This window comes from Wasmannia auropunctata, unplaced genomic scaffold (assembly GCF_000956235.1).
Source record: "Wasmannia auropunctata unplaced genomic scaffold, wasmannia.A_1.0 LD335995.1, whole genome shotgun sequence".
Taxonomy (NCBI): domain Eukaryota; kingdom Metazoa; phylum Arthropoda; class Insecta; order Hymenoptera; family Formicidae; genus Wasmannia; species Wasmannia auropunctata.
Genome location: NW_012026895.1, coordinates 418,447 through 430,554, shown reverse-complemented (window position 1 = coordinate 430,554; position 12,108 = coordinate 418,447). Strand labels below are relative to the sequence as shown.

Here is a 12,108-nt window from a genome sequence, read left to right as displayed (position 1 = left end):
GTGTGCTCTTACGATATTTAAACATAAAAGCACACTAATAGGTTCAGGGCACACTAATAGGGACAGTTACCCTATATATTAAATTCTAATTTTGCATGCAAATAATTTCGATTTTATCATGCTTAACATTAAAATAGTGAAGTTAAGGAATATTCTAATTTTAAGAGCCGATTTCAAAGATATTTTTAGAAATTTTTTTATGAATATGAATTTCAGACATACTTGAACAATGGTAGTAATAAGTTTATAAAATACATACAATGTAAATGTAAAATACTTTTTTAAATTTTGTTTTACAACCCTGATAGAAATTTCAAACATTTTTTGAGCAATTATTAGACAGTTATATATTAACTTCTGTCTAGCAACTAAAAACTAAAACTCTTTAGAATTCTAATCAAGATGTAACGCTTAATTGCCTGCAGTTACTGCACACAAAAGATGCGCAAAATCTGAATTCACTTACCTATCTAAACAAAAACGGGACAATAAATGGACTTCAATTGATTAATAAGCAAACCTGCTGCTTATGAAATTCGCAGTTTTATCCTAGTAATATTTTGTATTTTGTGAATAAAAATCCATCAAATTCTTGTCCATTTCTGACGTAGTATTGTTACTGTTAATAGTAATAGATACTAATTGGATAAGTATCTAGAAAAAATGCATATATTTCTCTTAGGAAAGGTAGAAAGTTATGATTGGATTGAGTATCCTATTGGATTGAGGGACCTATTTGAATCGGTTACGCGGTCCCATGTACTGTGTCATTGTATCTTATATATGTATATTCAATTTTTATTTTTCCCAAAAACCGTTTTTGTGTGATATTTTTAAGAATAGATATAAACTTCGAAAAAAGATCAATTTTTTTGAAACCTCTAAATCACAATATCCCATTAAATTACAAACAAATAGATTATTAATATATAATTATCAAATAATATGTTACTATTTCAACATCGTTTAATTAAAAAGTAAATAATTTATATGAATTATACAATGTTACATAAAAAATCGAAAAAATTGTACACAGTTACCAATTAATTATTATTTTTTACTTCAGGAACATGTGTGATATGTTCAGTTTTTCTAAATTCTAATATTACTGCCAAATGAATAATATAGATAAGTAATTTCACTACAGTATTTTCTAGTTAAAAAAATATTTTTTCTTTATTTTATTATGAAATTTAAAAATTAGAAATTAAAGATTTATCCCTGGAAAAATTAAATATTATCAATTCATCTAAAAAATATCTAATGCTGACATTAAATAAAATATAATATCATCGTCGAATGCGAATACTTGCGCAGATTTCAATACGACGACGTTGGTGCACATGTGGTCGCGTGAATTCTCACGGCAGCAAGTTATGACCATGACAACAACTTTCTCGGATCTGACAAGCAAATACAATGAGTTATACGAGGAAAATGTCACGCGACCGTTGATTGTTGTTTTCCTCGACACTAAAGAGACTTTGAGCGAGTTCGCCAAGACCACGAGGAGCATAAAACCCATCTCCTTCCCCGTCTGGTTCGTCATGTTCCTTCAACGTCCTGGGAATCCCCTCGAAGAGTACTGTCGGCACCCTGCCGATAACTTATTCAATGTGGACTTCGGCACCGAGATGCTAATCCTGTGCTACGATCGTCCGACCCTGGTTGAGTGGTACGCCGTACGCGACAATCGCACCAGAACGTTCGATCTGGCCACGTGGTTCCCCGATAGAGGTTTGATCTTGAAGACGCAAAAGAACCTCTTCGCCAGAAGAAGCGATATGTTTGGCGAAGTTGTACGTGTGGCTTCAGTCAAAGTAAGATTTTCATTTTTCTCAAACTTGGTTGACGTACTAACGATTGCGATTGGTGACAGAAAAGGTCGTAAGCGACGCTTTTCTTGTAAAAAGTAATCACCTTTAAAAAATTCACTTGAAAATCGATTTTAAAATTTGCTTCGGAATCAATATTGAAATTTAATGATGATCAACAGATTAGTAAATTGACAATTCTGTTAATAAATGCTCTCAGGATTCGCCGCTACTCTCACTGGAGAACGGTCAGTTCGGCGGGTTTTTAGGTCTGTTGCTGACAGAGCTCAGTAAAGCGATGAATTTCACAGTGGAGATTTTGGATCCAGTGGAGGCATTCGGTAGCTGGAGCGAGCAGCAGAAGATTTGGGTAGGTGCGGTCGGCCAGTTGGTGTCCAATGAAGCCGACATCGGCATCTCCGCATTCACGATGACGGCCAACAGACGAAACGTTATCGACTTTACGATTCCATTGGTACGCTCGCGATATTGCCTCTATTTTAAAAAGCCCATCGTGTCCAACGTGCAATGGCATTTGTACTTAGGGGTAATATTTTCTTCGTATATATTAATGATGTACATATATACTAATAAATAGAGGAAAATTGCCGATACTGATACAGATATCCTAAAGAGATATCCATTTGTTTCTCGGAAACTAAACATTGCACTTTATTGATTCTGACAAAAAGATGATCAGTTTAGATAATTAAAAAGATAAATACCCATAATTTGTATATTTGTGTGACTTGTTTATAAAATTAATTAAAAATAAAAATTTTACAAATGCGAAAATTACACTTGTACGAATTGCTTATGCTTTAGTTTAGTTTAAATAACTCGGACATATTATTGTTAGTATGAGATTGTTTTACTCGTTTTTAGCTTTCTAAAACTATTTTATTGATATTTTGTCTTTCTTTTTTTGCTGATTTTAAGACTCATTTTGTCAGATTCCCATTTTTGTTTAGCAAACAAAAATGTTGAATATACAAAATGCTAAACAGTATTATAAGAAAACTATTATATTATTTGAAAAAAGGCTTTCTAATCGTATTTATGTGTTTAAATTCTTATTTTTAGCTTTTGTTTAAGAAATATAATTTAAAAACAAATATGTGAGTATTGGCAATTTTTCTCTGTATTAGTTCCCTATATACATATGTATATATATATATGTATATATATATATATATATATATATATATAATTGCTAGAATATCAAAACGTTTTGTAACAATGCTTATAAGTTTCAACTTTCCAACCAATTATTTTGATGATTAAATAATTTGATTTATTAAATAATTTGATGATTAAATATTTTGATGATTTAATAAGAATTATTTTCAGATCTGTATTTAATAAAATTTTTAGATCTTTCAACAAAATCGTTCTTTCCGTGTATGTAAAAATGGACGAAAACTATTCTTTTCCCCCCTGACAGACAGTAAATAGTCTTAAAAGGCATGTAAAGTGAAGCCTATTCCGGCAAGAAAAGTTACGATTTGACAGCTGTTGAAAAAAAATAAATAATATGCTTTTATATATAAAATTCAATAATAACTTTAGTTTCCGTCCATTTCTATGACTTTGTTAAGTATAAGATAAGTCATATTTTCACAATTAAGCACATAATAAAGAAATGGCACGCAGCACAAAATTCGTCGTCAACACTTTTCACAACAGGTCCGTTATTTTCTTAAAGTCGAGTATTTTCTTCACATTCGACTGTGATTGATCAATTTTTACTGCTTACAATATCGGCATACAACATATTTTGTAGAATTATCACGGTTTACGATTTATAACACCCAAATATGACGTATTATAAAACGGACCTAGCTGGTACGACAAACAATTAAGATTCTAATTTCTACCGCGATATAAGTACCGCCACCGTCAACGCGAAATTCGTGGCTGACTATGTCAGGAGCTTTAATTATACAAGCTATAATTATAAAGTTATGAAAGTTTTAACCCAAAAATTTCATATTTATTTTGTTTCAATGAAATTAAATATATTAAATCTTATCTACAATAAAGTCTTTATTATAATAATAAAATTAAAACTTAAATTATTAATAATTATTTATATTTTTATATCTTTATTACACCTTTGAAAAGAAAGATAGTATTAAAATAATTTATATAGATGAACATTTGCGGTAACAATTAAGTCTAGTCAATAAATTGTTTTCTTCTATCTATAAATCTTGCAGGCATTCAGCTTAGACACTTGGATGGCATTACTAATGATAATAATAATTGCTTCTTTTCTGTTGACTATTATGAAAACAAAAAACGGATACATCTCGATGGACTTAATGTCCGAAAACTATATTAAGATTTGGGGAATTTATTGCCAGCAAGGTCTGCCAGGTAATATTTGTTATAGAAATAATTAATAATTTCACTTAAGGTTTTATTTATATGATATTTTATATTACTCTTGACGATTTACGCAATTAATGCGTCAATAATGCTAATAATATGTATATTTGACGCGAGAATAGAACATATATATATATATATAAATATAAATAAATAAATGAATATATATATATATTCATTTGTTTATTTATATTTATATACACATATACGTATATACATATATATATATATATATATATGTATATATATTTCACGCAGAATTTCCCAGAGAATCGCCAATGAGGCTGGCTTTCTTCTCGATTTACGTCTCGTCGATAATAATTCTGGCCAGTTATTCTGCCTCGTTGATCAGCTTTCTGGCACTCAATACCCCTAAACTGCCTTTTTCCACTCTGGAGGGTTATGTGAAGGACGGCACTTATAAATTAATTGTTATGCAAAACAGCGCCGATTATGACGTTCTTAGTGTAAGTTCGCCTTTCTTAAAAGCACAGAAATGACTTTCGTAATGGAGTCAGTAATTTTGAAGTTCGTGAATAAAAACAATCTCGCAGTTGTAATCGAGATTTGGAAAGCTTTAACATTACATGATATATAACATTACACATAAAAATAGCCTTTGTATTTTAATAATTTTTTGCAGAAACTTTGATAATTTTAAATGTTAGTAAACATAATTTTTTATTTGTAGAGAATGTATTTTTATTTTTAAATTTTTTATTTTTTCTCATTCTCATAATAAGTATTATTAACGAGAGTACATAAAGAAGTCATTCTATTCTGACTACGTAATTGGAAGAAAAACATATCATCTTTTTCAAATTTTATGTTCTTTCGAATTTTGCAGAGTGTCAAAGATCCAGTTTATCTGAAAATGTACCAATTGTTGGAGGAGAAGAAGTATTTACCAGAAACGTCGCTGGACGGTTTCAAGCAAGTTAGCTATATCATTTTATTAAAGATATCAACGGCGTTAAGTTTCATTAAGTCGATTCACGTCAATTCTCACGCAGATCTGTCAGCGAGAGAACTTGGCATTTTATACGACGGAGGTGTTCAAAGAAGCTATGAACATGTATATACAGTGTAAGATCGTATACATTGATACCGGGAGAATCGATAATCTGGGGCTAACGCTAACAAAAGGAAGTCCTTTCACTGGTTTTATAAATTATCAGTAAGTCCTATAAGTATATATAGTATACGTTAATATATATATATATATTTACATCTTTATGTACTTACAAAAAATACATTAAACCGTTTACGATTGCTTCTTTTTTTTCAAAGAATTCTTTAAATATTTTTGCATTTTTCAGCTTGCAGCGATTTCAGCTTAATGGCGTTATGAACAAGTTGCGGAAAAAATATCTCACAAAAAATAATCCGAAAACGTTGGTTAACGGTATAATCGATTTACACGATATAGCGCCGATTCTGACGATAATGATGGGTGGTATGATTTTGGCACTATTCATCTTGATAATCGAGAAAATGTATTGTTCGTTTAAAACTCGATCTAAAAATAACAAATTGATTGTTGAAAAATTGAATCATAATTTTGCTGTAAGGAATAAATTGCGAAAGAGAATTAATGACGAGAAAAATTTAAAACTTCAAGAATTTTATAATAGACCGATTGGCTATTGGCCATAATAAATAAAAGATTCGTTATAAATGCTATTAGAGATTTCTTCTAAAAACTTAAAATTTTAATAAATAAATTAAGTGCACATAATTATATTCTTTTATAATTCTAATGCATTATAAGAATAAGAATTAGATAAGAATCTGATATATAAAATTTCGAAATATTTCATCCTCTGTGGAATTAGATTGTAGTCAATTTTTCTACTATTTATTGTGAAATTTATGACAATTCTCTTATATAATTATATTATTCTATTATTTTCAGAAATCTTTTTGAAAACTATTCATAATATTATTGTAATTTATAACACCTTACAGTTATATAATAGTTTGCTTAAATAAAATTTAACTATCAATATTTATGAATTGCAATTAAGAATAAAACAATATTGTCTTATTGTGAGGATCTTATTGTGAGAATGACTATATTATAAGTCGAGCGGTCTGTTTTTAATATTTGACTTTAGGATGTATTAAGTATGTTTTGAATTGATTCATGAAAGATATCGAACAATCAGCTGTGCTGATCATCAGATCTCCTCGAATACTGTTTAATTTTTATTATGAACTTAAGTTTATAATATATGAAATGTATCTTAAGAAATACAATTTGACAACTTCCACCAATATGCCAGCCTCTTTTTTAATCGAGTAAGCTCGATTTGATTTTTTAAATGTGAAATTAATTTTTTAACAATGTAATACAATCGCGACAGATATTTAATTCGCATATAGGGGCTACGATTGTCACGTTGCGCTCTGAGTAATCGCCGCTTCTCCTATTCTTCATAAAGACATGTCGCAATCACGAAGCGTCATTGATCTGATCTCTGAATTTCATCAAAATTTGAAGCATCTTCTGACAGCAGGCCCTTATAGTTAATAAAAATTTTACAATAAATTTCGAAGCAATTTTAAACATTTGGCTATAAGATATTTGTAAATGATTACTTTGTTTTTCTAAAAAAAGAATAGTAAATTACGTGTTAATAAAATTAAGAATTAAGTTTGACATTAAACTCTATTCTCTTTTTTTTTTTCAAGTTGATTAATGTTATAATTAAATTCCCTCCTCCAGGGTGTTTCCGAAACGTTCGTCGCTGCGCATAGCGTACTTCACGATATTTCTAACGGCGGTGCTGATAACGACATTTAGCGGCACTGATTCACTTCCTGACAGCGTCCTGTCCTTTTAAACGATGAATTCGTCGAAGACGATAAATAAATCGATTTAAATTAAAACGTTATAAATTAAATCGTTCGACACGGCATCACCGACTACGACGTAGTCTCCATAAGTTTACTGAGCGATCAAGGAGTCTGACTTTCACTTTCAGCTCATACGCCTTTCGTACGATTAAAGTTATGTCATACCGTTGCATTCGGTAATATATGGAATTACGGTCACGTTTAATGTCTATCGAGTTGTCTATCGTTGACGCGTAGGGAACAACAAAAGATATTTGTGTCATAAGACAATTTTTCACAAGAATTTCAGGCGAAGTACGAGGCAAAACTCTTTCTCGGTAAAACTGATGGAATTAATAGAGGATGAACATATAGATTGCCGAAAGATCTGATCGAGAGCTTTGTGTAAATACAATCGATATTTCTGATCCGTGTTTCTGTTTGCAACATGAAGAGGAATGCAAACCGAAATTAATTTAAACGATATAGTAGGCCAATTTTTTATTTCTATGAGATTACACTTTCCTCTTCTACCTGTATAATTAAGGTTCCTGACTAGTCACGTGGTCATATTGGAATCGTGACATCATAAGCGAGAAATGGCACATAAAAGTTTGTTACGTGCCTTTTTTAAATGAAGAAAATTTGGATGACATAACAAAATGGGATTGCTATAAAAAATTTGTAAAAACGGACAACTATTTTTTTCTCCCCTGATAGTCGATAAATAGTCGTAAAAAAAATTAAGCACATAACAAAGAAATGGCACGCAACACAAATTTGTCGTCAACACTTTTCACAGTAGGTCCGTTAAAGTCGAATATTCTCTTCACATTCGATTGTGATTAATCAATTTTTGCTGCTTACGATATCGGCATACAACATATTTTGTAGAATTATCACAGTTTACAATTTATAACATCGAAAAATGACGTATTATATTATCAAACGTGCCTAATATAACAAACAAATGTCAAATTTCTACCGCGATATAGTATCGGCACCATATCAACGCAGGGTTCGTGGCTGACTAGGCACGAGCCTTAATATGAATGCTTCAGAGTATCTGTGATTGAAATTTTTTTATATAATCAGTGCTTACCTGCTATTGGTTTAGGTATGCAAAGAGAGAAGTAAAGTTGCTTGTATAGTGATGAGCGTTCTGAAGTAAAGTGTAGAAGTAAAGATATCCTGCATCAGCACCGAGAGGATATATGTATAAATAACTTAGGGATGCTCCTATGTAAGCTCCTACACAGATTTAATGAATTATCAAAAATTCCTGGACAACTTGCGTCTGAGGAACACGTGATTCTTGTTACAGTCGAAAAGCAATATTTACGAGCCGGTCTGCTTGATTAACGTCATCCTAATTTTTGCGATTATCTGCGAAGGCTTTATTATAAGTAGTGCTAATTATAGAGAAATTTTATTATCAATCGAGGAGAAAGAAATTTAAATCGAGATCAAAAGTATTATAATTGATACACGGAGAGAATTTTATTTTAAAATTTATCCTGAAAATCATGTTAATTGTAAGATAACATAATATTTCGACAAATTTTAGGTTTTAGATTTTTATTATATTTTTTAATATATACTACAACAAATTTATTGTAGTGCACAGTAAAATTTGTCGAAATACTATGTTGTCTTACAATACTAACATAATTTTCAGGGTAAACTTTAAAAAGAAATTCTTTCCGTATATTGGTAAAATTTGCAATTTAATTTAAAATGAACTGACAGATAACTTTCTATCGAGATAATTTTTTCATCGCCTTTATTCTTCTATTAATAGAAATTTTCTATTCGTGTGTAGGTATATGTATGTGTTTGTAAACATCAAACAGTTAATTGTTATTTAAAATTTCTTTTATTCTACGTTTTTTAAATAATATATTGTAATACATTGAAATATTTAATAATATCAATAACAATTTCTCTCTCGAATTTTAAGTCTAATGATTATAATGTGTATAGTAATTATTTTAATTATTATATAACGAATTACGGCGTGCTGTTATTAAAATAAAATAACCATTAAGAAACATTTTTCTAGCAAAGAAAAAAGCTGCCTAAAGCAGCTTATTTCTTATATATATTTCTAACATTTCTCTAAATACTTCAATGTTTGCTAGAAGTTCGAATTATTTGCGATAACAAATTAAACGATAAAATTAACGATTTATACAAAGATTTCTTTTCCTGCTCAACGCCACATTCCTTTTACGAGACACTTAAGTTCGTATTGATCTTTATGCATCAATCTGTGAAAACTGAAAACTAAAACACCTGAATGCCATATATGTACAGTCGTGGACACATCGGTTGCAACACACTTTTTTTATAGGTTTCTAATATATATTTAATATACATAATATATATTTTATAGATAACTTTAAACTTATATTTTGCAAATGCGAACCACGATGTACTATCTTTATAATCTAAAAACAGTATAACACCAATCGTGGTCGGCATCTGCAAAATATTAACGCGTTTTGAAACCTATAAAAAAAAAAGTGTGTTGCAACCGATGTGTCCATGACTGTACATACATGAAATAGTAGCATCGTGTGCGATGAACGGATAAGTAATGACGATTACGAGCAGCTTGACGACGATAAATAATTTACCAGATTTGTCGTTGATAAAAATCGTGTCGTTGCATATCTCTACGTAATTTGTAATAATACCGTATCCATATCACCCGGTGACATTCTATCGCGCCTACCCCCCAGATCCTCGGATCCGATAAATCCCCGTTTGCAACGATTGTCCTTCAGTCACGCATTCACATCCTTGAATCGCGGATACCCTCATTTCTTTCCTTAATCTTTGGGTCAGCGATCTAAACTTTCGACAAATTCGAAGAATTCTGCAGTTCCTTAGTGTTTTTAGGACTTTGAAATTAGGATACCGTTCATTGTGCTTCTCTCATAATTCCTCGCTCCAAATTAATCATTAATTGTTTTTTTTTTTATTGTAATAGTGCCCATCTGAAGAAAGAAGATTATTATTTTTTTACTCAGTAATCGTTTTCAAATCTGCGTTTCACGAAATGAAGTATACGATAGCGCAATCGATCGTGATGCTTTTCCTTATGTTGGACACCAAACCGCTGACAGAGGGAATAGAGATTAATAATTATTTCCGACTGATCAATGACGTCCACAGATATTATCGCACCTCATGCGTTATTTTCGTGCGATCTGACAGTTGCGGTAAGTATACATCGAGAAAAATTTTCGGTTATCATTTCTTATACTAACACTTTCGGCCAGTTGAAAAAAAAGAAAGTTTCCGCGAACTTTTGAATAAATATTGAATCATAATTTTGCATGTAAATAATTTCGGTTTTATCATGCTTAACATTGAATTAATGAAGTTAAGGAGTATTCTGATTTTGAGAACCGACTTAAAAGATAATTTGGGAATTTTTTTATGAATAAATGTTTAGACGTACTTAAAGAAAAATATCAGTTTATAAAATACGTACAATGTAGATGTAAAACATTTTTTTTAAATTTTATTTTACAAAGCATCACGTTTATATAGTTGGTTCACTTTGAAACAATTATGCGATATCCTATGCCGCGTCATTTTAACTTGTATATCCAACTTTCATTTTTCCCAAAAAACGTTCTTATAGGATACTTTTAAAATATAAACTTTCGAAAAATCAATTTCTTGAAACCTCTAAACCAGAATACCCCATTTAATTATAAATGAATAAATTATCAATAATATGTTATTATTTTAACATCATTTAACTAAAAAATAAATAATTATGCTTTATTAAGTGTTACATAACAAAAAAAATGTTACACAGTTACCAATTAATTACACTGTTTTACTTCACGGACATGTATGATATGTTTAGTTTTTCTAAATAATGTTACTCTATTATATTAATCTAATATATTACTGCCAAATGAATAAGATAAATAATTTCAGTAAAGTATATTTTCCAGTTTTTTAAATTCTTTTTTTCCTTCATTTTATACTGATGTGGAATTTAAGACTAAAAAATTACAAATTTATTCCTAAAAAAATTAAATATTATCATTTCACGATCTAGAGAATATCTAATGCTGACGTTAAATAAAATATAATACCATCGTCGAATGCGAATACTTGCGCAGATTTTAATACGACGACGTTGGTGCACATGTGGTCGCGTGAATTCTCACGGCAGCGAGTCATGACCATGACAACAACTTTCTCGGATCTGACGAGCAAGTACAATGAGTACCAGGAAAATGTCACTCGGCCGTTGTTCGTTGTTCTCCTTGACACTGAGGACAGTATGAACAAGTTCGCCAAGACCACGAGGAGTATAAAACCCATCTCCTTCCCCGTCTGGTTCGTCAAGTTCCTTCAACGTCCTGGGAATCCCCTCGAGAAGTACTGTCTGCACCCTACCGATAACGTATTCAATGTTGACATTCACACCAATATGCTGGTCCTGTGCTACAATCGTCCGATCCTGGTTGAGTGGTACGCCGTACGCGAAAATCGCACCAGGACGTTCGATCTGGCCACGTGGTCCCCTGATGGAGATCTGATCTTGAAAACGCGAAAGAGCCTTTATGCTAGAAGGAGCGATATGTTTGGCGAAGTTTTACGCGTAGCGTCCGTGGAAGTAAGTTTTTCATCTTTCTCAAACTTAGTTGTACGTTGTACTAATGATTGCGATTGATGACAGAAAAGGTCGTGAGCGACAAGAACTTTTCTTGTAAAAAGTAATCACCTTTAAAAAAATCACTTGAAAATCGATATTAGATTTTTTTGCCACGGAATCGATATTAGAATTTAACAATGATTACGTAGACTCGTAGATTGATTTAACAATTCTGTTGAAAAATTCTCCCGGAACTCGCCGCTAATCTCATTGCAGAATGATGAGTTCGGCGAGTTTTTGAGTCTGGTGCTGCTAGAGCTCAGTAAAGTGATGAATTTCACGGTAAAGATTTTGCATCCAGCGGAGGTATACGGTAGCTGGAGCGAGCAGCAGAAGATTTGGACAGGTGCGGTCGGCCAGTTGGTGGCCAATGAAGCC

At 31.3% G+C, this 12,108-nt stretch overlaps 2 protein-coding genes across 2 annotated transcripts in view; both read left to right on the top strand.

Annotated features, from left to right (window-relative positions):
* Window positions 1-6,102, top strand: part of LOC105453768 (glutamate receptor 3-like) — a 42,632-nt gene extending 36,530 nt beyond the window's left edge. Inside the window, exons 2-7 of the mRNA XM_011695967.1 lie at window positions 2,035-2,361; window positions 4,181-4,193; window positions 4,464-4,672; window positions 5,053-5,142; window positions 5,219-5,382; window positions 5,525-6,102. Of these exons, the coding sequence (XP_011694269.1) occupies window positions 2,113-2,361; window positions 4,181-4,193; window positions 4,464-4,672; window positions 5,053-5,142; window positions 5,219-5,382; window positions 5,525-5,861 (1,062 nt within the window). The 5' untranslated portion in view covers window positions 2,035-2,112 and the 3' untranslated portion in view covers window positions 5,862-6,102. The remainder of the gene's footprint in view (window positions 1-2,034; window positions 2,362-4,180; window positions 4,194-4,463; window positions 4,673-5,052; window positions 5,143-5,218; window positions 5,383-5,524) is intronic.
* Window positions 6,103-10,107: 4,005 nt separating this feature from the next.
* The window catches only part of LOC105453773, a 9,450-nt gene continuing 7,449 nt past the window's right edge, over window positions 10,108-12,108 (top strand). The window contains exons 1-3 of the mRNA XM_011695971.1: window positions 10,108-10,270; window positions 11,192-11,691; window positions 11,947-12,081. Of these exons, the coding sequence (XP_011694273.1) occupies window positions 10,108-10,270; window positions 11,192-11,691; window positions 11,947-12,081 (798 nt within the window). The remainder of the gene's footprint in view (window positions 10,271-11,191; window positions 11,692-11,946; window positions 12,082-12,108) is intronic.